At 45.6% G+C, this 23,753-nt stretch overlaps 1 protein-coding gene across 2 annotated transcripts; it reads left to right on the forward strand.

The window, feature by feature from the left end:
* The first annotated feature begins 200 nt into the window (after positions 1–200).
* Positions 201–22,392, forward strand: ATP6V0D2 (ATPase H+ transporting V0 subunit d2). Of its 2 annotated transcripts, none has more exons than XR_014222182.1 (8): positions 201–768; positions 6,053–6,224; positions 8,681–8,859; positions 9,901–9,980; positions 12,190–12,267; positions 18,363–18,539; positions 20,163–20,486; positions 20,866–21,446. XR_014222182.1 is itself a non-coding variant. In XM_082233950.1 (8 exons), exons 1-8 carry the CDS (start codon positions 639–641, stop codon positions 21,463–21,465), a joined length of 1,059 nt encoding a protein of 352 aa, XP_082090076.1. In that variant the 5' UTR covers positions 201–638; the 3' UTR covers positions 21,466–22,392. The 2 variants fall into 2 exon arrangements, 1 of the variants encoding a protein (XP_082090076.1); XM_082233950.1 differs by having other exon boundaries at positions 20,163–20,243; positions 21,304–22,392.
* Positions 22,393–23,753: the final 1,361 nt, after the last annotated feature.

Genomic DNA, 23,753 nt, shown 5'->3' on the forward strand with positions numbered 1-23,753 from the left:
TGCCCACCAGAAGGGGAAAAGACATGTCAGGGTGGGGGTTCATCAGGAAAACAGAGCAGGGAGGAAAGGGTTAATCACCTCTTTTTCTCCCCCACCCCCAAACTGTGGCCCTCCCAAAACTGCTTTATAGTTTATAGAAACTATCCCAAAACTGTTTTATAGTTTATAGAAACAATCACTCTCCTTCAAACCAAAATACTACCTTTAATTTCAAATTCAAGCACAGTTGCTCTGAAATTAGCTGTTGCACTTTCAGAGCATACGTCTCTTTGAAAGAGGCGATGATTTAATGTTTTCGAGGAGCATGCATGCATTCTTCAATATTTTAAGGATATGTTGTCCAGTCCGATCCAACTCACATTCTGTTCTCCTCCTGCCCTTGCTCTTATGTTGTCCTTTACACCCAGAGTAGCTTTGTTACTAATAGGAAAGAGTTAGTTTGTGTCTGCCTGCTGAGCTTATGTTGTGTAAGCACTATGCAGAGCGCAATGATGTTGTACTGGAAACAATGAAACAGGAAGGAGAAACGAATTAAAGTCCAGCCAAGGCTAGTGACCACTTGCTATCTTCTTCTGGAGGCAGACACAAGACTCGGTACTATTTTAAGCATAGAGAGGCATCAGACCCTCTTTTCCACTATGCCGGGCTATTCAGAGTTTTTCTTCAATGTGGATCATGGGTATCTCGAGGGCCTGGTCCGAGGCTTCAAATGTGGCATCTTGACGGCTTCTGACTATGTCAACTTAGCACAGTGCGAAACGCTGGAAGGTGAGTAGGAGTCAAACGAAATCTCAGTCTCGTGACATTTGAAAGTATCACAGCAGCCTCTGTAGCTCTGCTGGGAGGGGAATGGTATTTGATCAACTAACATTTGTTGAAATGTGTTTTTCTTTTTAAATGTTACTGAAACAAAACAAAAAATGGGATTGTCCTTCAAAAGGTCAACTGGAATTCATATTGGGATGAAGGCAGAAATCTTATATATACTGTACCTTAGGTCAACTGAAATGACATTGAGTTTGTTGGGAATGTGTAACACTACCATATCTGAAGAAGTGTGCATGCACACGAAAGCTCATACCAAGAACTAACTTAGTTGGTCTTTAAGGTGCTACTGGAAGGATTTTTTTTATTTTGACTACCATATCAATAAAGTATTAAAATACAGCTGCTGTTACCAGTTGGACTATACATTAAACCAATATTCTTTTATACTTGCAGCCTAATTCATAACCACGTTACGTCAGAACTGAAATAAACAAGACTACTAATAATTTGTCTTAACAGCATTTTTGATGGATAGGTAGGCGATTTTGTGCTGGAATCGTTCAGTGCCATCCTAGAAGACACTGAAGTCCCACACTAAACATATCCGCTGAGAAGTAAATCCCACTGCGTATCATGGACATCCCTGTCTGGCAAACACATGTTTTGCATGCTTCCATAATTGGGCATTACGTTCCATCGTGTCTTAACATTGCTACTTTTCAGTATTTTGCCTTCAGGAACAGAGAGAAACGCATGTAGTGAAGAGTACCACCCATATTGAAAAGGGGACTCTAATGCATCAATTCCATAAAATGCTCTCCTCCCTTGGGCTGACCTTTGTCAGAAATCGCTCCTCAGCCCTGCCCAGATTTGGAGGATAAGCCCACCTGAGGCCACTTGAGTTTCCTTTGGCTTAGACCTCAAAGCAGCCCATTTACAAGGAATTGAGAAAAGGCTGCTGGCAGGCTGTACAGCTCTGCCTTTATTTCTTCTTGGCTCTTTTTTATATAAAGTTTCTTCTGCCTTGCTTTTCTGAGACTCTCCCTAAATTCTTCCCGATCTGTTTGCCTGATCCTCACTTTGTTTCCCCTTAGCTTCCTTCCTGCTTTAGCTATGCCACCCATGTCCTGGGTGGCAGGACTACTTGCTCCCAGCCTCTTGCTATGCAAGAGCTTCTCATTGAGAAATCTTTGAAACACGGGGTGGGTGTTGTTGACGCTTGTTGGTCCTTACGGTTCTATGATCGCTTTCCCCGGCCTGGTGCCCCGCAGATGTTCTCCTATCAGTCCCAACCAGTTTAGCAAGTGGCTGGGAATGGTGGGAATTGGTGTCTAACTGGAGCTCACTGGGTTGGGGGAGGCTGTTACGTGCTGGGTTTGTATCATTTGGTCTCTCATCACATTGTAACATGATCTTGAGGGTTACACCTAACACTTCCCAAAGCTATATTACGGTGCAGTTTAATATGTGACCTGGTCCATCCAAAGGTAACGGCAGAGAAATCCAGTGGTGATTCAGACGAGCAAACCAGCTTTAGAAATGTGGCCACTATTGCAGTTATTGCTAGTGAGCCAATGCAATCTGTGGAGGGCCATTCCTTCTTGTTACCAGAACCAGCCTCTGATGATGACGCAGGGGTGGGGCAAGACAACCTCTCTCTGCTGCACATCCAGTAGTGATGTGAAGAGGGGGATAAGCTCCGACAGGAAGCTCATGAAGGCTAAGAGCTAAATTAGGATGAAAGATACCAGAAATTAGGGATGGAGGGGAACGTCAATTCAGTTTGCATTTTAACCTACCTAATTTGCACTTTCTGGAACAATATGTCAGTGGTGTCCAAACTTTTTTCAAAGAGGGCCAGACTTGATGAAGTGAAGGGCCACAAGGGCCGACTAAAGGGCCAACCACAGTTGTTAAACTTTTTTTAGGGTTGAAGTTGTTGACGGGTTTTTTTGGATTTTACCCCAGGAAATAAACTGCCACAGCAGCTGGATTAAACCGACCAGTGGGCCGAATTAGGCCCCTGAAACGGACTTTGGACATGCCTGCAATATGCCAACTAAAACACAGTCAATCTTTGAAAATTGCACTTCTCTGAATTTTGCAATATCTTTTTCATACATTACCGTAAAGTATTTCTTTCCAAACTGTGTGTTGTAACATGTTAGTGTTGGCTGCAACATGTAGGTGTGTCACGTGACTGCTCCCCACGCTCCTCCCAGGGCTGGAAAGAGGTTAGTTTAACCTCTGGTTTGCTAGTAAAACTGAATTACTGTGTTGCAAAATGATGCTTGTCTAAAAAGTGTGTCACCAGCATGAACATTGGGAAAGGTCTGCAGTAAAGTATGCACAGATTAGTGAAAATAACATACAGAAATGCATGATATAAATTAACAGTTCTCCAACTTCTTTTCTCCCACTATTCGCTATGAAAAATTCTGAGGGTCTTGGCGGATCATTTAACAATTTTCCTGTTGCCTGTTGTAGCAATTGTGATGCGCTCTGCTAGACGCTCTATGAATTTTAATTGAACTTTTATTGGTTCTTTTATTTCTTATATTGCGATTTATTGTATTACTGTTTGAATTCCATAGAATTCAAATTGTAAGCGTTCTTCACAGACCACCTGAATGAAGCTCATGGACCACTGTTGGTCTGCGGACCTTAGTTTGGGAAACCCTGTATTAGGGGAAATTGCTCTGTAAAATGCATATATTAGGCAATATTTCACACAAATACACTGTGAATTTTCATGAGGACTTAAAAAATTTTTTGCAAATGAATGTTGAAATGTGGAGAACTAAACTTAAGAGTGGAACAATGAAAAACTTAGAGAAACGAGAAACGACATATTTGGCTATCTTGACACAAAGTCACTGACCTTTAGGGCCAAGCAGGCATTTTAACCTGATTCGCTCAGAGGTCCAATTTTCTTTGCACACTACAAATTACATTCCGTTTCTGGTGCAAACAAGCTCATACTGAAGTAAAATGAACATGTGTGGAGGTCATTACAGATATTCGGTGTGCATTGATTTCTATGTATTTGTGAGGACAAGTTGTGGTGCGTGAATCACCTCCGAGTCATCTGTCCTCTGTGGCTACAGTTTCATCCATGCCCTTTTTCTGCATGGAAAAAAGTAATGAGACAGCAGAATGCTGGGTGCCTTGGGTTATTTGACTCCATCCCTTTGTTGCTCGCAAGGGTTTCATCCGCACAATGTTTTACCAACAGAGCCTTGTTTTTAAATTCTGCAGCACTTTGTTTAACATGCAACCCTTCATTAGCTTTTACTGGCAGGCTTCAGTCTAAGGCAGAAAAAACAGAAGCCGCACAGGTACATGCTGATGTGAACTTGTATAATTAGTCAAACCGAGTGCACAGAAGCTTCAAAAGCATTTAAATGATCCAAAGCTCAGAGTCTGTCCTTCTGTGCAACTTCTAAAGGGAGTTTGTTATGGAGAGATGCTTTGGTATCAGATACTCTGATCTATCTTTTCCTCTTTGCCAAATTTCCATTCCCAGATTTTGTACAGGGAAATCATTGTACATTCTGCAGTAGGAACTAGCAGACGATGACCTAGTTCACACAATCAGTTGAAGTGGTTTTTTCTTTTTTTTAAAAAAATAATCAAGTGACTAGTAAAATCACACACAATGAGTCACATTGCATCATCCTTCAGAATTCCTGATGGAGAAGGAGACTCAGTTTCATTGGTGGGGGGTGACTATTGACATTCTGCAACAGTGAAGCTCTTTGCTTTGCTTCCCTCCATAGAGGGGAGAACGTAAATGGATCTGGATAGGGACACAACTGGGGCTGGCGTTAAATTTGTTCCTTACTGAAACAGATAAAATACAAAGCTTGCATGAGATTATAATAGTTGCTTCCATTGATGTGTGTTGCATTTATGTCATGAGACCTTTATGTGTATTCACTTCTCCCAGTGAGGGCCAATAAAACCCAATACGTATAATATACTTAAGACATATAATAAACATATTGCATATATACTGTTGCATGTCACCCTAATCTCCAAGCAGTGTGAAATTCCAGGGGTTCCAGGTGCTTACCTAGGATTCCTGTTTCCTTTTGGAAATGTGGCACAGTGGAGACTGTAGTGTCTTTATGATATATGCTATGCTTCATTATGCTTCTTTGTTTTTAAATTGTATTTCTATGTTGTGTGAGTTAATTTTGTTCACATTTATGTACCCAAACTGGGAACATTTTGATGAAGGGTGATAGTAGTGCAGCAATAAAACTGCTAGCACATTTGCAAAGCTAAGCAGAGTCTGGTGTGGCTTCAAACTGGATGAAGGACTGTGTGTTGAGATTCCTGCATTGCAAGCAGCTGGACTTGCAAGGTGACCCTTGCGGTTCCTTCCAGTTCTATGATTCTACGAAGTACATTTTAAATAAAGACATGATCAAGTTTTATCATTATTATAGAGGCTTTAGGGAAGTTTGCTCTCTGGTTTTTGTGTCTGGGAGCTGGACCAATGTGCTGCATCAGAACTAGGTCTTCCTATGTGACTGTAATACCTGCTCGACCTGTACAATTGCAAACAAAAACCAAGACCCAGATGCACTTGGCCTCTAATGCTTTCACCTTGAAACAACCCTGTAAAAGTTGTTATGAGATTCCTACCGCTCAGAGAATGGAGAGTGAAAGAGTAACCCCAAAAAAGAGAAAAGGAAGAGATTCCCATCACACAGCAATCTTGGACATCTATGTGCAATATCTGAATCTGTACATAATATGAAGAAGAAGAAGAAGAGAAGTTTGGGTTTGATATCCCGCTTTATCACTACCCGAAGGAGTCTCAAAGCGGCTAACAATCTCCTTTCCCTTCCTCCCCCACAACAAACACTCTGTGAGGTGAGTGGGGCTGAGAGACTTCAGAGAAGTGTGACTAGCTTAAGGTCACCCATCAACTGCATGTGGAGGAGCGGAGACGTGAACCCAGTTCCCCAGATTACGAGTCTACCGCTCTTAACCACTACACCACACTGGAAGTCACACTCAGTGCAAACTGTGGTTTACAAGTCAGCTTCCAACCCTGATTTCAGATCCTGGCTTGTCAGCTCCACAGTGAGTGTGGTTTGAGTTGGGTTCAGACCTTAAAGCAAACCATGGGATTGTGTTACATCTGAACCCAGCCACCAGGTGTAGAAAAGGAAACGAAAGAGAAGTATGATTTAAAAATGAAAAGCGATACTGTCTCTTTAACCTCCTTGGTTTCTTTGTAGAAAACAAATCTTTTTCAATTCTATTCCAGACCTGAAGTTACAATTGCAGACCACAGACTACGGAAACTTCTTAGCCAACGAAACAGGCTCTCTCACGGTTTCTATCATCGACGACAAACTAAAGGCCAAACTATTGGCAGAATTTCACTATTTCAGAAATCATGCCTTCGAGCCACTTTCCACATTCCTAAACTATATTACGTAAGTAAAATTAGTAATTTCATGATGTGAGCAACTAATAAACAATGACTAAAGGCCCATAAAGTCAGAGTATTGAAAGCAAGTGTGGTCTAGTGGTTAGAGTGTCAAACTAGGACCTGGGAGACCAGGAGTTGAATCTGCACTCAGCCAGGAAGCTCACTGGGTGACTTTGGGCCAGCCTTACCTCACAGGGTTGTTAAGGGGATTAAATGAGGAGAGTTAGAACCATGTACACCACCTTGAACTTCTTGGAGAAATAGGTGGGATATAAATGTGGTAATAAATCAATTCTAGTCTCATGCATCTGTTTTTTAGCCCATTTTAATGGATTTGTTATGTACAAACTTACTGCCATAATTTCTGGATTTTATGGGTATCATGACTGTCAGAGCTGCTTCCAGATCCTAGCTCACAGAGGATCACGCTAGCCAGCGATCATTTAGTAAAAGTCTTTATTGAGTTACAGTTTCCATTCTCAAGCTGCTGCGTGCAACTCTACGTCTTATGGGTTAGACCGGCGAAGCTCCGTCTGAGTCTCCGCCCCTTGTACACCAACTTAATATCCTAGCCTTACTCCACCTTTTCCGCCTGACTGTTCTTCTCTGGGTCCCTCTGCCCCCCGGGGTCTCTTCCTTCCTGGATTCTTCTGACGCCGACCCCCCGGACCCTCCTGTCTCCTTGCGCCGGGCTTTAGGACCTGGCTCCCTTTCCGGGCTGCTTACTGCGCCACCTTCCTGTGCATTTGAACTTGGCGCGCGCGCCCAACCTTCCACTTTCCGTCTGACCGTTTCTTCGCTCCCCTCCTGTTGTGAGCTGCCAGCGCTTGATACCTGACGCCCTTCCTCTCCCCTGCTCTCTGTTGGTGACGCTGGTCCCGATTTCCAACTGCTCCCCTCTGAGCCCCCTCTGGCCCTTTCCTCCTGGGGTGTCCCCCTAGGCTCCCCCCTTGCCCTGGCCACTGGTGCTCCTTTCTGTGAATCTTCTGATTCACTGGAAAGACTCGGAGATCTCGGGTCGTCGTCATCACTCATCCTTTCTTCTGCCTCCTCCCCCTCGCTCTCTGTTTCCTCCCTTGCCCTTGCCTCTGCTCCTGAACCCCTGACAATGACGTATTGCAACCTGAATTAGTTTCCATTGGGAATAAACTTTGCAAGGTCACTTTGTTCAAGCCCCATTGAAATGAATGAGTGTTACACAGAAGCAATGTTTGGTGGATTGTTTTCTGAAGTGTGCATCTTATGCTAAGCAGAATGGCCTAGACTCTGTTCAGTAACGGCAGCTTAATCAGAAAACTTACAATACAATCTGATTACTCAGGAGTAAGCTCCATGCATCCCCAGTAATGTATTTAGGATGGACTTCAATAAGTAGATCCAAGGCCTACTTATGTAGTCATTGTATTCATTAGCAATGCTTCTTCTGGCCTGCAGTAAATTCTTATGGCAGATGCCCAGACGTTTATCTTTTAATTCATTTTGGCAGCATTGTAATATTAAATTTCCCAACTCCCTTTGAAGCAAGGTTTATTTTTTTACTTGGCAACCTAATTAACATTGATTTCTTAACATCAGGCTGTTTGGGTGGATTTTGTGATTGAATTCATTAAGTCTTCCTAGTTGTTTAAAAGTCTATGCAAGGAATGGTAGCCTGCAGCCATGGTGCGTGAGCTGTGGTGCTGCCAGTGGACCACCCTCCCGGTCCTGTGATTTTCATGCAATAAAAGGCAAGAATCCCTCTAAATTTCCTCTGTCAAGTTTGGGCTGTGGTTGTGACTTTCTGCTAGAAGTCAGTGCCATGTTTTCTTACATGTCCATCTCACCAGAGGCTTCCTGACTGACATTATAGCAGCCTCCCATAACCCAGTGCCCTTCATATGTCCCAGACTACAACCCCCATCATTCCTGACCATTGTCTGCACTGGCTGGGATTTATGGGAGTTGTAGTCTGGAATGTGCCAGGTTCAGGAAGCCTGGGTTAAAGGAATGCACTGGGAGGCAGGATCAGGTGTGACTGATCTTCATGTGCTCATTCATAATAAGGTTTGATGAGACCCCACGTGTACAAATGTATGTGCATGGTTTATTTCCACACTACTATCAAACAGGACTCTACTTAAATTGGCAATTGCCCACAACACATTTGGAAAATAAGCCCATTTCCTGATAAAAAGTGGCTCTGGGCATTAAATTCTAAGATAATGATTTTTGCATTTGATTGCAGTGATTCTGTGCAAGCCTGGTTGGATTAGGGACTGTCTAATGGAGCGTTCTGTTTACAAGAATTCCTTGTTGCCACATTGCCACAGCTGATAAAGAGTGATCACACCTTTTCTGCTAAGCCCTGGCTATTTTAACCTTTATATTTGCAAAATGTGGCTTGGTGTGTGGCTTTTTTAAAGCACTTTTCTCCCTGAGGAAGAACATAGTATTTTGATGAATGTTGTTTTCTCTCACTAGGTACAGCTATATGATTGACAACGTGATCCTGCTCATTACTGGCACACTGCGTCAGCGGCCCTTGGAAGAGCTGGTTCCCAAGTGCCATCCGTTGGGCAATTTTGAGCAAATGGAAGCTGTCAGCATTGCTCCAAACCCTGCAGAGTTATTCAATGCAATTTTGGTGGATACACCCCTAGGTATGGCTGTTCATAATTCTGTGTGTGTGTGGACCTTCAGATGAGATTGTTTTCTATCATGGCAGCACTTGCTCTCTGCATCTAGTCTGCAGTACTTGTGGCCCATTAAAATGAAGGCAGCCAGTTGTCTTAGGGCAAAGACCACAGAAATGGCAGAATTTTTGCCCTGCATGAAGAAGGTCCCAAATTCAATCCCTGTCATCTCTATGTAGGGCTGGAAATGTCCCCGGTCTGAAACCCTCCTCCGATCCTCTGAAGAGCTCAGAGGGGTTCTCAGGCCACTTTGCACTTAGGCACTACTGACAGCCATATCCTCTTAGCTTCAGAAGCTGAAGCTTTGCTGCTGGTCCTTCTCTGTCCCTAGAGGCTGGGGAGACCAGTGGCAAAGCTGGGCAGTAGAAAGGGGGTGATGATTCGGGGTGTGTGAGTGTGATGCCTGAGGCAGCTACCTCACCTTGCCTCTTGGGTGGGTCAGCTCTGCCCTGTAGGAAAGCTTTAGAAAGCTGTCAAAATAAGTAAATGAATGGGACCAGGCACTCTCGGTGATTTTTCTCTCCAATATTCTTAAAAGAAATAAATTGGCATTTAGAATCAATATTATAGCAAAACAAACAAATAAATGTATCAGAGTGGGTGATATAATATATATACAGAGAGTAGAATAGCCTTCCCATAGATCATCTATTTTTATTAGTTATTAAATTTGTTAGTCGCTTTATCTAGGCAACCCAAAGCAACACTGACTGCTAGGTCAGAGAGTAGACCAAATTTTATGCTAGCATTTCCTACGAGACACCTGGTGGAGATTTGGATTAGCAACCCCATCATCTTCAAAGTAGAATCCTATTGCAAAGCTGTATTATATATACACTACATCAGGAATGTTGAAAACATTTACTTCCTCCCCTTCCTTCTATATTATTTTTTGTAGCACAGTAGAAAGTCAGTCACTGAGCATAAAAAAATTGTTAAAACCGATAAGTGGGCTTCGTATGCTTCTCTACAGCTTGCCTTTATAATTTAAACATGTCTGCTTTTCAGCTGATTTCTTTCAAGACTGCGTATCTGAAAATGATCTGGATGAAATGAACATTGAAATCATGCGCAACAAACTGTATAAGGTAAATGCTTTCAGCACCAGCTGTGAAAAAGCACTTTGGAGAATAGGTGGAATTTAAATAGTGTACTCTCAATAAATGGGGGAAATTAACCCTGATATTGATGTAATGCTCATTGCACCCTCTGTCATTCCCTGAAATGAATTTGCATGCTGCAGGAAACGGCAAAAGCAAATGTGCAAGTGACAAGAGAGCCAACTTCCAGTTCTTGGCACTTCCTATAAAATGCAAAGCCACCCTAATTTGAGAGCAGGATGTAACATATAGAATGTGTAGAATTTGGATAAGTTCAACACTAAGGGTAATTCAGAGGGAGCAGGAAGAGCAAGTGTTTTCTGCTTCCTGGAATCTGTGTTTCACTGTCACGAATGAAACTTTCACATTTCCCCCCTTGTGATCAGATCTCCAAGCAGCCACTGTTTCTGGAGGGGTAGCCATAATAGTCTCTTGCAGAAAAAAGAACAAAGAGTCTTGTGGAACCTTAAAGACTTTTCACACTATTGTGGCATAAGCTTCCATGAACTATTTTCCACTTCAACAGCTGCACGAAATGTTCTCTTGACTTACAGGTGTATATAAACAGACGGGTGTCTCAGGGGAATGGTAAACGTTGAGGTGCTGTATATTAGGCAGGATGGAGTTCAAGGAAACCTGCTTTCTAGTAAATGTGCATGGGAATTCGCCTTTGTGCCATTACATGAACACTAACAACCTACTGTAGTAGTGTATGTGCAAATCAGCTAACTGCACTTATTTAGTAAAGGCCAAGGTCCTCTAGGCTTTCCTACTGCAATGAACAGATATGACAATGTTCATATTTACTTGTGCATTCTAAATAAATAAAAACATCGCTTCTGCTAAACGTTATTGCCAACAGTCCGGTTCCTCTCCTACCAAACGGGATTACTATTGCAGCAACACAACATCAGTAGGAGAAAACTAACCTGTCTCACACCTGTTAGTTTTTACATGTTTTATACTTCCCATAATGGCTGGTTGAACATAATAAGTAAGGGAAAGCGTGTTCTCCTTCATGGAGAGCATGTGTGGCAGTGGGGACTGGCAAGACACCCCATTGTTGTTGGGTGGGCTAAGAAGTCGTTGGCCATTGTTGTGATTGGGTTCCCTTGTTGTTGGGGAGAAGTTAATGTTGCCATTTGTGAAAGACAGCCAGAAATCTTAAAACTCCCTGCACGCAGCGTTGAGCTTCTTCTTTTCGCTGTGTGCATTGGATTGCCCCCCCTCCCTCCCTATATTTAGGGCTGTTCGTGTTGACCTTGCTATGCCTGTCATGGGGTCATTTACTCTTGGGGCAGGGGCCCGATAGGAATTTTGTCCATTAGTTTGATTGGCTGGTGCCATTTGGTTTTCGTCTAGTAAAGGTAAAGGGACCCCTGACCATTAGTCCAGTCGTGGCCGACTCTGGGGTTGCGGCGCTCATCCGAGTCATGTGGCCAGCATGACTAAGCAGCTTCTGGCGAACCAGAGCAGCACACGGAAACGCCATTTACCTTCCCGCCAGAGCGGTACCTATTTATCTACTTGCACTTTGAAATGCTTTCAAACTGCTAGGTTGAGCAATATCGCGGGGATTCAAACTGCCGACCTTCTGATCGGCAAGTCCTAGGCTCTGTGGTTTAACCCAGAGCACCACCCGCGTGTAGGTTTTCTCCTACTTCATAGCAAATTGTCACAACTTATAAGGTTGTGGTTAGGCATTGGTTTTTTGGTTTGGTTGGTCGAGGGGCATGGATTGGCTGTGCCTGCCCCTCTAATGCTGCAGCTGCAAGGGTATTCTGTTAAAGGAATACAGGGGCTCACCATTGCTTTTGTCCAAACCCTGTCAAGGGGCTAGGGCCATGCAAGAGCCCCTGGGAGCATTTGGGGAGGGCTGAGGGCAGGTTCCCTGCTGCGTCGCTATCCCCAAATTGTATTCCCCTTTCTCATGCGAAATGTCAGTCTGTCCCCATCCGGGGTTAGATAGTCGCAACCAATGCCTAAGCAACCACTCACATTTTTTGTATTTTAATAAAGTTGTGGCCAAAATTATGCCAAAAACCTTAAACAAAATTCTATGTGAAGTGTGTGTTTATTTTGGAGTGGCTTGGAGACCTCAACACGCAAATGGCTGACTGACTGCTCCAGTCATGACTGTCAGTAATTCAGAGAAGGTTTGAATATAATGTTACTTTTTTCCTGTCCCATTCTTTAGTCTTACCTCGAAGCGTTCTATACATTCTGCAAAAACCAAGGTGGCACTACGGCAGACATAATGTGCCCACTCTTAGAGGTAAGGAAAACATTAATAATAATAATAATTTATTATTTGTACCCCGCCCATCTGGCTGGGTTTCCCCAGCCACTCTGGGCGGCTTCCACAGAAACCAAAAAACACTAAAATATCATACATTAAAAGCTTCCCTGAATAGGGCCGCCTTAAGATGTCTTCTGAATGTCAGGTAGTTGTCCATCACCTTGACATCCGATGGGAGGGCATTCCACAGGGCGGGCGCCACCACCGAAAAGGCCCTCTGCCGGGTTCCCTGTAGCTTTGCTTCTCGCAATGAGGGAACCGCCAGAAGGCCCTCGGCGCTGGACCTCAGTGTCCGGGCAGAACGATGGGGGTGGAGACGCTCCTTCAGGTATACTGGGCCGAAGCCGTTTAGGGCTTTAAAGGTCAACACCAGCACTTTGAATTGTGCTCGGAAACGTACTGGGAGCCAATGTAGGTCTTTCAAGACCGGTGTTATATGGTCTCGGCGGCCGCCCCCAGTCACCAGTCTAGCTGCCGCATTCTGGATTAGCTGTAGTTTCCGAGTCACCTTCAAAGGTAGCCCCACGTAGAGCGCATTGCAGTAGTCCAAGCGGGAGATAACTAGAGCATGCACCACTCTGGCCAGACAGTCAGCGGGCAGGTAGGGTCTCAGCCTGCGTACCAGGTGGAGTTGGTAGACAGCTGCCCTGGATACAGAATTGACCTGCGCCTCCATGGACAGCTGTGAGTCCAAAATGACTCCCAGGCTACGCACCTGGTCCTTCAGGGGCACAGTTACCCTATTCAGGACCAGGGAGTCCTCCACACCAGCCCGCCCCCTGTCCCCCAAAAACAGTACTTCTGTCTTGTCAGGATTCAACTTCAATCCATTAGCCGCCATCCATCCTCCAACCGCCTCCAGGCACTCACACAGGACCTTCACCGCCTTCACTGGTTCTGATTTGAAAGAAAGGTAGAGCTGGGTATCATCTGCATATTGATGGACACCCAGTCCAAACCCCCTGATGATCTCTCCCAGCGGCTTCATATAGATGTTAAAAAGCATGGGGGAGAGGACGGAACCCTGAGGCACCCCACAAGTGAGGGCCCAAGGGTCTGAACACTCATCCCCCACCACCACTTTCTGAACAAGGCCCAGGAGAAAGGAGCGAAACCACTGTATAACAGTGCCCCCAGCTCCCAACCCCTGTAGACAGTCCAGAAGGATGTTATGGTCGATTGTATCAAAGGCCGCTGAGAGATCCAGCAGAACTAGGAAACAACTCTCACCTTTGTCCCTAGCTCGCCGGAGATCATCAACCAGTGCGACCAAGGCAGTTTCAGTCCCATGATGAGGCCTGAACCCTGATTGGAAGGGATCCAAATGGTCCGCATCCTCCAGGCGTGCCTGGAGTTGTTCAGCAACCACACGCTCAATCACCTTGGCCAAGAATGGAAGATTTGAGACTGGGCGATAGTTGGCCATACTGGCCGGGTCTAAAGATGGTTTTTTAAGAAGCGGTTTAATGACCGCCTCTTTCAGCGGATCTGGGAATGTTCCCTCACAGAGGGAAGCATTCACCACCCCGCAGAGCCCATCGCCCAGCCCTTGCCGGCTAGCTTTTATAAGCCAGGATGGGCAAGGATCAAGGAGGCAGGTGGTTGGTTTCACTCGTCCAAGCAGCCTGTCCACATCCTCGGGGGTAATGGATTGAAATTGATTCCATGCAACTTGACCAGACAGGGCTCTAGCACTCTCCCGCCCCAGCCCTGCTCCCACGGTGGTGTCTAGCTCCTTCCGAATGTGAGTGATTTTATCTGCAAAAAACTTAGCAAAATCGTTGCAGGAGATCTTGGGGTCTTTACAAGGCCCCGGTGGTAAAGGTGGTTCCGTTAAATTGCGGAACACCTGAAAGAGTCTCCTGCTACTATTTTCTGCAGATGCAATAGAGGCGGTGAAGAAAGTCTTCTTCGCCGTCGCTATCGCCACTTGGTAGGCTCGACGTTGAGCTCTAACCTGTGTCCGGTCAGATTCGGAGTGAGTTTTCTGCCACCGACGCTCTAGCCGTCTCAGCGATTGTTTCATCGCCCTCAGCTCCGAAGAAAACCACGGGGCTGTCCGGGCTCCATGCAATCGGAGAGGGCGCTTCGGAGCCAGACAGCCGATAGCCCTGGTTAACTCCGCATTCCAGCGGGCCACCAGGGAATCAGCTGAAAGGCCATCAACATGGGATAAAGCATCCCCTACCACTCTCTGGAAACCATTTGGATCCATTAAGTGGCGGGGGCGGACCATCCGAATTGGTCCCACCTCCCTGCAGAGGGGAAGGGTCGCGGAGAAGTCCAGTTGCACCAGGAAGTGATCTGACCATGGCACTTCTTTGGTTTCATTTTTACTTAGTGTCAGATCACCCACGTCGCTAGAGGTGAATACCAGGTCTAAGGCATGTCCATGACTATGAGTTGGGCCCAACTTATTCAGGGACAGCCCCATGGAGGCCATGCTTTCCACGAAGTCCCGAGCGGCCCCTTGTAAGGTCGTGTCGGCGTGGATGTTAAAATCCCCTAGGACAACCAAACTAGGTGTCTCCAGGAGAACATCCGCCACGACCTGAAGCAGCTCGGACAGGGAATCCTTGGTGCAGCGGGGAGGTCGGTACACCAAAAGTAATCCTGTACTGCCCCTATTGCCCAACTTCCAGAACATGCACTCAGAAAACTGGGTCTTCCCAGTAGGACGCCTGATGCAAACTAATGACTTCCTAAAAATCACTGCAACCCCCCCTCCCCGCCCACATGACCTGGGTTGCTGTGCGTAAGAGAAACCTGGTGGGCAAGCGGCAGCAAGGACAGGCCCATCTGCCTCATTCAACCAGGTCTCTGTCACACAAGCCAGGTCAAATCCTCCATCCACAATCAGGTCGTGGATGGCAGTGGTTTTATTCATCATTGACCTGGCATTACACAGCAACACCTTCAGGTTATGTGGGTTTCCCCTGTTGATTCCAGTATCCATCTGGTCAAGGCCAGACCCGGAAGCAGGGATAGTCTTCAAACAACGACTAAACCTGCCTCCTCGGTAATGACATGGTCTGGTCTTAGCGTAACTCCGCCTCCTGCCCATGATCACCGAGATCGGATGTCCCAGTGCTTTCCCCCCTGTGGAACTTGTCCCAGCCATCGTGTTGGCTGGGGCCTCACTCCCAGGCAGCCCTGATCCCGCCCCTTAAAAACAAAACAGAAACTATACAGAACCAATAAAACAACAGAAAACAAAAACAGAACAATTATACTAAAATTAATCTCCAACCAAATATCCATTACACCCACCCACCCCCAACAAGAGAAAAAAGGAAAAAAAGAAATACAAATTTAAATTGCCACCGACTGCTTGAGGACATTTTAAAACACATTGGAACAGGGAAGCAATTGCAGAACACTTCCCGGCTTCCCCAAAAGTTTGTTCCAAATAAGGGCCTGGGCCACGCCCCCTGGGCCAGTTGGAGAAGGCCCTGGAAGGGAGCAGGCCCTGCAGTCCTCACCCAGCCGATGGTCCGAGGCTTCCCTGCAGCAGGAGTCCCTTTATAGCTGGGAGAAAGGGCCTGGGCCCCACCCCCTGGGCCAGTTGGAAAAGGCCCTGGAAGGGAGCAGGCCCTGCAGTCCTCACCCAGCCGATGGTCCGAGGCTTCCCTGCAGCAGGAGTCCCTTTATAGCTGGGAGAAAGGGCCTGGGCCATGCCCCCTGGGCCAGTTGGAAAAGGCCCTGGAAGGGAGCAGGCCCTGCAGCCCTCACCCAGCCGATGGTCCGAGGCTTCCCCGCAGCAGGAGTCCCTTTATAGCTGGGAGAAAGGGCCTGGGCCACGCCCCCTGGGCCAGTTGGAAAAGAAACTGGAAGGGAGCAGGCCCTGCAGTCCTCACCCAGCCGATGGTCCGAGGCTTCCCTGCAGCAGGAGTCCCTTTATAGCTGGGAGAAAGGGCCTGGGCCACGCCCCCTGGGCCAGTTGGAGAAGGCCCTGGAAGGGAGCAGGCCCTGCAGTCCTCACCCAGCCGATGGTCCGAGGCTTCCCTGCAGCAGGAGTCCCTTTATAGCTGGGAGAAAGGGCCTGGGCCCCACCCCCTGGGCCAGTTGGAAAAGGCCCTGGAAGGGAGCAGGCCCTGCAGTCCTCACCCAGCCGATGGTCCGAGGCTTCCCTGCAGCAGGAGTCCCTTTATAGCTGGGAGAAAGGGCCTGGGCCATGCCCCCTGGGCCAGTTGGAAAAGGCCCTGGAAGGGAGCAGGCCCTGCAGCCCTCACCCAGCCGATGGTCCGAGGCTTCCCCGCAGCAGGAGTCCCTTTATAGCTGGGAGAAAGGGCCTGGGCCACGCCCCCTGGGCCAGTTGGAAAAGGCCCTGGAAGGGAGCAGGCCCTGCAGTCCTCACCCAGCCGATGGTCCGAGGCTTCCCTGCAGCAGGAGTCCCTTTATAGCTGGGAGAAAGGGCCTGGGCCCCGCCCCCTGGGCCAGTTGGAAAAGGCCCTGGAAGGGAGCAGGCCCTGCAGCCCTCACCCAGCCGATGGTCCGAGGCTTCCCTGCAGCAGGAGTCCCTTTATAGCTGGGAGAAAGGGCCTGGGCCACGCCCCCTGGGCCAGTTGGAAAAGGCCCTGGAAGGGAGCAGGCCCTGCAGTCCTCACCCAGCCGATGGTCCGAGGCCTCCCCGCAGCAGGAGTCCCTTTATAGCTGGGAGAAAGGGCCTGGGCCACGCCCCCTGGGCCAGTTGGAAAAGGCCCTGGAAGGGAGCAGGCCCTGCAGCCCTCACCCAGCCGATGGTCCCATTATGGCTAGGAATGAAACTGTCATTCTTTAACCCATGCTCCTTGTGCATGCATACATTTTTCAGTCAATTTGTCCTGTTTCCACATTGAGCTACATTTGTTTTCTTTCCAAAATTCACCTGTGAATGCTTCTATACCTTGTCATGTTACAAGGTGATACAAGAGCTGCCTTTAAAGTTTTCCAGTCTGCCCCCTGCCGACAGAGAATAGCTGCTCTAAGAAACTACAAAGCCTGCCTGCCACCATAACCAATACACACATTTCTGATATTACAATATCAAAAAAAATCACAAGCTATTAGTCTACAATATCTTGATAGTTAAAAATAAATGAATAGGGCAAAAGAAAAATATCAAAATACTAGATGATCCATTACGTATTTCACCAAAACGTACATGACCATTATTTTTCCATTTATGAATTACTTCTTATAAAACATCTGAAAGCAATTTAAAAGCATCATCAATGAAGACACATATAAGAACAATTATATCAATTTCATACCATTCATAACAATATTTCATTGTTTCTAGTTGATAACAACATTTCGAAACAGCTTGAAAGCAGAAAATGAAAAGCTCATATATTTCAGCAGTTCAAGAAATACTCAGTGCAGATCATGGGAGAATCAGTCAGCAGGCTGTATGAATCCCACTGTTCATGTGGGCAGGTCCATGCCATACATTTAAAGTGCATTCAACGCACATTTAAAGCACATAGCTTCCCCAAAGCATCATGGGAACTGTAGTTTATTAAGGTGGTTGGAAACTGTACTTCTGTGATGGGAAAACTATGGTTCCCAGGATTCCTTAGGAGAGACTTGTGCTTTAAGTGTGCATTGAATGTGCTTTAGACTTCAAACAGACCTACATGCATATATGGTATACTGTATATATCTGTTGACGACTGGGGCCTTTGTATACTATTATGCTAATTTGGAGAGCAAATCTAACAAATAAAACCAGTAAGTAATATTGCAGCTTTGATGGTTTTGATCCTGCTTCAAATATCCTGCCAGCCATATTAAAAAAATGGCTTCCCTTTCAATTAATTTGCTGCACATTAATTCTGGGCCAAAATACTGTAGTTTGTTCTCACTGCATCTGCAACCTCATGGTTGTTTTATCCCCTTTCACATCAAATCACCCCTTTGTGATTCCACGGTGTCCCACAATTTCCACAGACTTACGAGGAGAGCAATTTGGGGTAAGGAAGATGAGAGCAGGCTCCCATCACCAGCAAACCCCTCCTGCGCTCCATAGTAGAAGTCTGCAAAATATTTTTTAAAGGCTGAAAGCTGTCGTTTGTTTTTGTCTTATGCAGTTTGAAGCAGACAGGCGTGCCTTCATCATCACCATTAATTCATTTGGCACCGAATTAAGCAAAGAAGACAGACAGAAGCTGTATCCAACGTGTGGGAAACTGTATCCAGAAGGCTTGGATATGCTTGCCAAAACAGAAGATTATGAGCAAGTGAAGGGCGTGGCAGACTACTATGCTGTATGTAAATACTAAATAGCTCCTAACAAAAGCTTACTGTGTCTACAACATTCCATGGCATGTACCACCAAAGAAAGGGCATTAAGTACTTGTTCAGCCAGATTCTAAACAAAGTAAAGAGTGCTGATTCTCAGCGCCCCTCACTAAGGGAAATACATGGGGCAATTGCCAAGGGAGGAGACCATCGTCTCTGTCATAGGCGCCAACTCCTAAGGGCCCAGGTCCCTTCAGGGGTCCCCCATAAAATACTTTAGGGGGCCAGACCCCCCCCCAAAGTTGATGGGCATTGCTGCCTTTCATTATTTTCCATATTTGGATGTCATTTCTCAACAAGCCCTGTAAACAAACTTGTAAAAGGGATCCTGGATGGCAAGGAAGCTAGGATTGGGTGAAAACCTAGGTGCCTAGAAACGTAAGCTTGGGGAGAGATGGGTTCAAGCCCCTTTTTAGCTTTAAGAATTCAGAGTAGCCCTGGACCAGTCAACCCTGTAGATCTGTTTTGGGGATAAAAAGTGGGGCGAGGGGGGAATAAACCTTCACCAGCACTTAGTACCTTCATTACTAGGATCTGGGGCAGGGCTTATCTGCCCCTCCCAATATTTTATTCAGTTTGGCATCCCTGGCCTCCATCTTGTCCATTTCTGAATGGGTCTTGATTGGTTGCGATGAAGTCTCATTGCCCCAGCAGATGGACTGTTCACTATTCACAGCATCACTGGTGGCAGAGGTGAGTGGGGTCCAACCAGGTGCCAGGATTAGGGTGGCCTGATGGGGGGGGGGGAGGAAAGGCTCCTGCACCTAAAATTGTGTAGGAAGTCACTGCAGCTAATCATTAAGGGTGCAATAGTCCCCAGACCATGCTAGCCAGAGCCCAGCTCTTAGATGAGGGTTTGTACCGCCAAAGAGACCCTGTGAAACCTTTATAGTTGGGTCCAATTGATTTATGAAGGTTAATTGAACAATGTTTGAGAAGCTTTGGTGTAGTGTCAGTCACTCAAGAAAAATGAATCTGTGTGCTTTGGAAAACTCATTTTAATCAGGAGATTGCATTTTCTGTAATTTACTGCCTACACATAAACTCATAGCCTAACATGATGCAATAAGGATGCAATGGCAGGCAATCCCATGCCAGGTTTCAACAAATACATTAAATAGGGATGGTTTCTGTTTCAGTGTGTGTGGGTGACTGGGAGGTGTGAACAGCCCTTCAAAAATTACAAGGCTGTGTCGCCTTGTGGTTATGGTACCTAGCAAAAGTCTTCAGAACACAAACATTTCTATGTATATGAATCTGCCCTTTGGTAAGTCCATGAGATTTAGCTACACCACTCTGGCAGCAGCTGTCTAGGTTTTGAGGCAGCCCTACCTGAAGCTGTCATGGCCTGAACCTGAGACCTTCTGCATGCAAAGGATGTGCTCTGTCACTGACCTTTGACCCCTATAAAGTCACTTTCAGGCAGTGTATGAGTGAGGGGAGTAAGAAATACCCTTGAAACTCACTGGCCATACATTCTAGAGTTGTGCACCTGAGGAGCCTATTTACAAAAAAAGATTAATTTTAAATACACAGAAACATCACATGTAAGCGAAATAAAACCAGTGGTGTGTTTTTTGTACTTTCAGCAATACAGGGCTTGCTTTGAATGCGTAGGAAGTGGTACAGGAGGAGAAAAAACGTTAGAAGATGCTTTTTTTGAACATGAGGTAAGATGCTCTTTCTCTGGTTCAAACCTTTATCTTTGCTACATTTGTTTTTCTTTGACTTGCTCAGAGTCAACTGTGACAGAAAGTGGTGATGGACTTGCAGGAGGTGACATTGCTCACTCTGAATAAACAGCCAGTATCTTCCTAAAGCAGGAAGAGGGAATATGTAGCCCTCCAGATGCTGCTGGAAATCTATCATCCCTGACCATTGACCATACTAACTGGGGCTAATGGAAGTTAAAGGTAAAGGTAAAGGTACCCCTGCCCGAACGGGCCAGTCTTGACAGACTCTGGGGTTTGTGCACCCATCTCACATCTATTGGCCGGGGGCCAGCGCTGTCCGAAGACACTTCCGGGTCACGTGGCCAGCGTGACAAAGCTGCTCTGGCGAGCCAGAGCCGCACACGGAACGCCGTTTACCTTCCCGCTGGTAAGCGATACCTATTTATCTACTTGCCCCCGGGGGTGCTTTCGAACTGCTAGGTGGGCAGGCGCTGGGACCGAGCAGCGGGAGCGCACCCCGCCGCGGGGATTCGAACCGCCGACCTTTCGATCGGCAAGCCCTAGGCGCTGAAGCTTTAGCCCACAGCGCCACCCGCGTCCCTTGTAATGGAAGTTGGAGTCCACTAAAATCTAGAGGGCCACAGGTTCCCCATCCCTGTCCTTCAGTATTATGAAGCTGCAAAGTGCTAAAAATGACTACCACCTTTTGGAGAAGCGAACTCAAAAGAAAAAATGCCCACAGAGCCATTTTAAGTAATAGAGACATATGGGCAAATTCCATTCAAAGCAGCTCTGAATCTTCCAGCACTGCAGCCATTAGAGAAACATTAATTTCTGTGTCCTAACCTATTCCTTTAATGTTCCTGAGGCTTGTTAAATTGTCACAAAAACCCAAAGATAGCTGCACTTTGACCCAGCTCCTACTGAGAAAAGTACTTGTAAAAGAAAAGGTTTGTAAAACTCTTTAGAATGCTTGAGAATGAAAGATGTAACGTAGAAGTAACTGATTATTTCCCCTTGCTGATAAAATATTTCTTTCTTACACTCTTTTCTCCAGGTCAAAATGAATGTGCTGGCATTCAACAACCAGTTCCACTTTGGGGTCTTCTATGCCTATGTAAAGCTGAAGGAACAAGAAAGCAGAAACATTGTATGGATTGCTGAATGCATTTCCCAGAGGCACAGAACAAAAATTAACAACTACATCCCTATTCTCTAAACTAGACTTTAGTGGTGTGTTTTAATGGTACATCTATTTCATCTACTGGGTTCTTTACTAAATTACTCATCATATTACAAAAGGGGGGGGGGTAATTTGCACATTATAGCCACCAATAACATTTTATAATTATGATTAGCCAATTAGGCATTTTATGTTTGGGGCACTTCCATTTCCTCCTCCCCCCCCCCCCCGATCTTTTCCAGAGGTTCTGTTGGTAGATCATCAGTAGACCCATGGCTGCAGAGGTTTCTGCAGGAATAGTGGAAGGCTCTGCAGCAAATACGCCTTTCTGACCCTTCTAGCCAGTGATCTCAGGGTTACGATTGCTCTGGAAAATGTAAAATCTCCCTCCCTATCTGATCCCTTTAATTATCACTTCCCCCAGCTGATGCTTTTTCTTTTTCTTTAAAAGCATGCACCTTAAATTCAAAGTTGCATTTCACTTCACTTCTGGTTGGGCCCCCAAAAATGTAAAGTATAGAGAAAGAAAAGCATTACTTTAAAGCATTAGCATTTCATTAAAGAATACTCATGTATCACATGCATGGTTAGATTTAAATGGCAAGACTCCTATAATACCACTTAAGAATCATAAAGGCCGACAAGAAATTAAAGTAACAGAAGCAGCTTTACTACCTAGCAATAGCTTGTAATTAGAAACATGTTGCAAAGGCAGAAGAGGGAACTCCCTTGGGCTGTTTTGGTGGGACATAGACCCGTTGTTGTTTTAAAAAATGCAATAAATGGGTTAAATAAAAATATAATTGTTTTCCAGAAATTCACCGTGAATATATAGCCGCCATTCAGCTAAGAGTCATCAAATAAAGTTTGTCATGAAATGTGATGATATATGATGAGATGTAAGAATGTTACAGAATTGCTTATCTTGCTGTCTTGCTGAAATAAAATATATTTCCTGGCCTATGCATGTATACAATTTCTAGTTTGCTTTTGCTTTACCGGAAGGACAGAAGGAAGGGGAGCAAGGTGTCTGCTTTTAACATCTTCCATGCTGTTTTGCTAAGCAAAAGTAAAGGATTTTCTTTAATTACATTCTTCTCATAAGGAGTAAATGAATGGGCTTGAGAAAAGCAACAAACAAAATTACCTGTATGAAAAACTCAAATTATCTGAATAAACCGGCGTTGTGCCTGCAAACATTTTGTAGTGCAGGGAACCTTAGGCCCTCTAAAATCTGTAGATATTATTGGACTCCAACTTCCGTATGCCCTAGGAAGCATTACCTATGGTCAGGGATGAAGAGTGGTGTAGTCCAATGACACAAAGAAGGCAACATTATGGCGTTGGGGTAGTGCCATCAGTGTACATATACAGTGTTACCTCGGGTTAAGTACTTAATTCGTTCCGGAGGTCCATTCTTAACCTGAAACTGTTCTTAACCTGAAGCACCACTTTAGCTAATGGGGCCTCCTGCTGCTGCTGTGCTGCCGGAGCACGATTTCTGTTCTCATCCTGAAGCAAAGTTCTTAACCTGAAGCACTATTTCTGGATTAGCGGAGTCTGTAACCTGAAGCGTATGTAACCTGAAGCATATGTAACCTGAGGTACCACTGTTTCAAAATTATGTTCCAGGATAGAACTCTTAGAAAGTAAATGAGATTTGGGAATGTTTGCAGGAGACTAAATCTGTAAGAATAACCTTGCCGGAACTGACCAATGTCTGTCTGGCTCATCATTCTTTTTTGCTCACAGCAGCCAATCAGATGCCTCTGCAAGCTCACAAGCCATTCGTGAAGATGATGTGTTTGCCCTCAGAATCTGGCATTCAAAGGTATATTGTCTTTGTATCTGGCAACAGCTTTCCCCATCCCAGTGGAAATGGTAATTAATTATCTGTAGCAGTTTACTGGTGAGCTGAAAAAGAACTTCACAGAGATCTTCAAGCACACACATGCACATACACGGTAACTGCCTCCTTGCGGCATTGTCTCACGCAGCTGTGATCTATGAATATTACAGTCATATGCGTGGAGATTATGACTTGGGCTGTTCTTTCACCCAGTTGACACGCTGCCAGGAAGAAACAAAGAAGGAAGTAATGTTGCTCACCACAAAAACAAGAGAGAAAACAACAGATTCTCTTAAATTTTGTTGGTGCATGACATGTTTTGAATCATAGAATCATAGAGTTGGAAGAGACCACAAGGGCCATCGAGTCCAACCCCCTGCCAAGCAGGAAACACCATCAGAGCACTCCTGACATATGGTTGTCAAGCCTCTGCTTAAAGACCTCCAAAGAAGGAGACTCCACCACACTAATCTTG

The sequence above is a fragment of the Podarcis vaucheri genome (assembly GCF_965113315.1).
Source record: "Podarcis vaucheri genome assembly, chromosome: 8".
NCBI lineage: Eukaryota > Metazoa > Chordata > Lepidosauria > Squamata > Lacertidae > Podarcis > Podarcis vaucheri.

What these genes read in the sequence shown, in the direction of transcription:
- ATP6V0D2 (XM_082233950.1), top strand. Translation starts at nt 639, where the DNA reads ATGCCGGGCTATTCAGAGTTTTTCTTCAATGTGGATCATGGGTATCTC. An exon ending in TTTGGTGGATACACCCCTAG is followed by an intron (nt 8,860 to 9,900) that starts GTATGGCTGTTC and finishes TCTGCTTTTCAG; the next exon opens with CTGATTTCTTTCAAGACTGC. An exon ending in TGCGCAACAAACTGTATAAG is followed by an intron (nt 9,981 to 12,189) that starts GTAAATGCTTTC and finishes CCCATTCTTTAG; the next exon opens with TCTTACCTCGAAGCGTTCTA.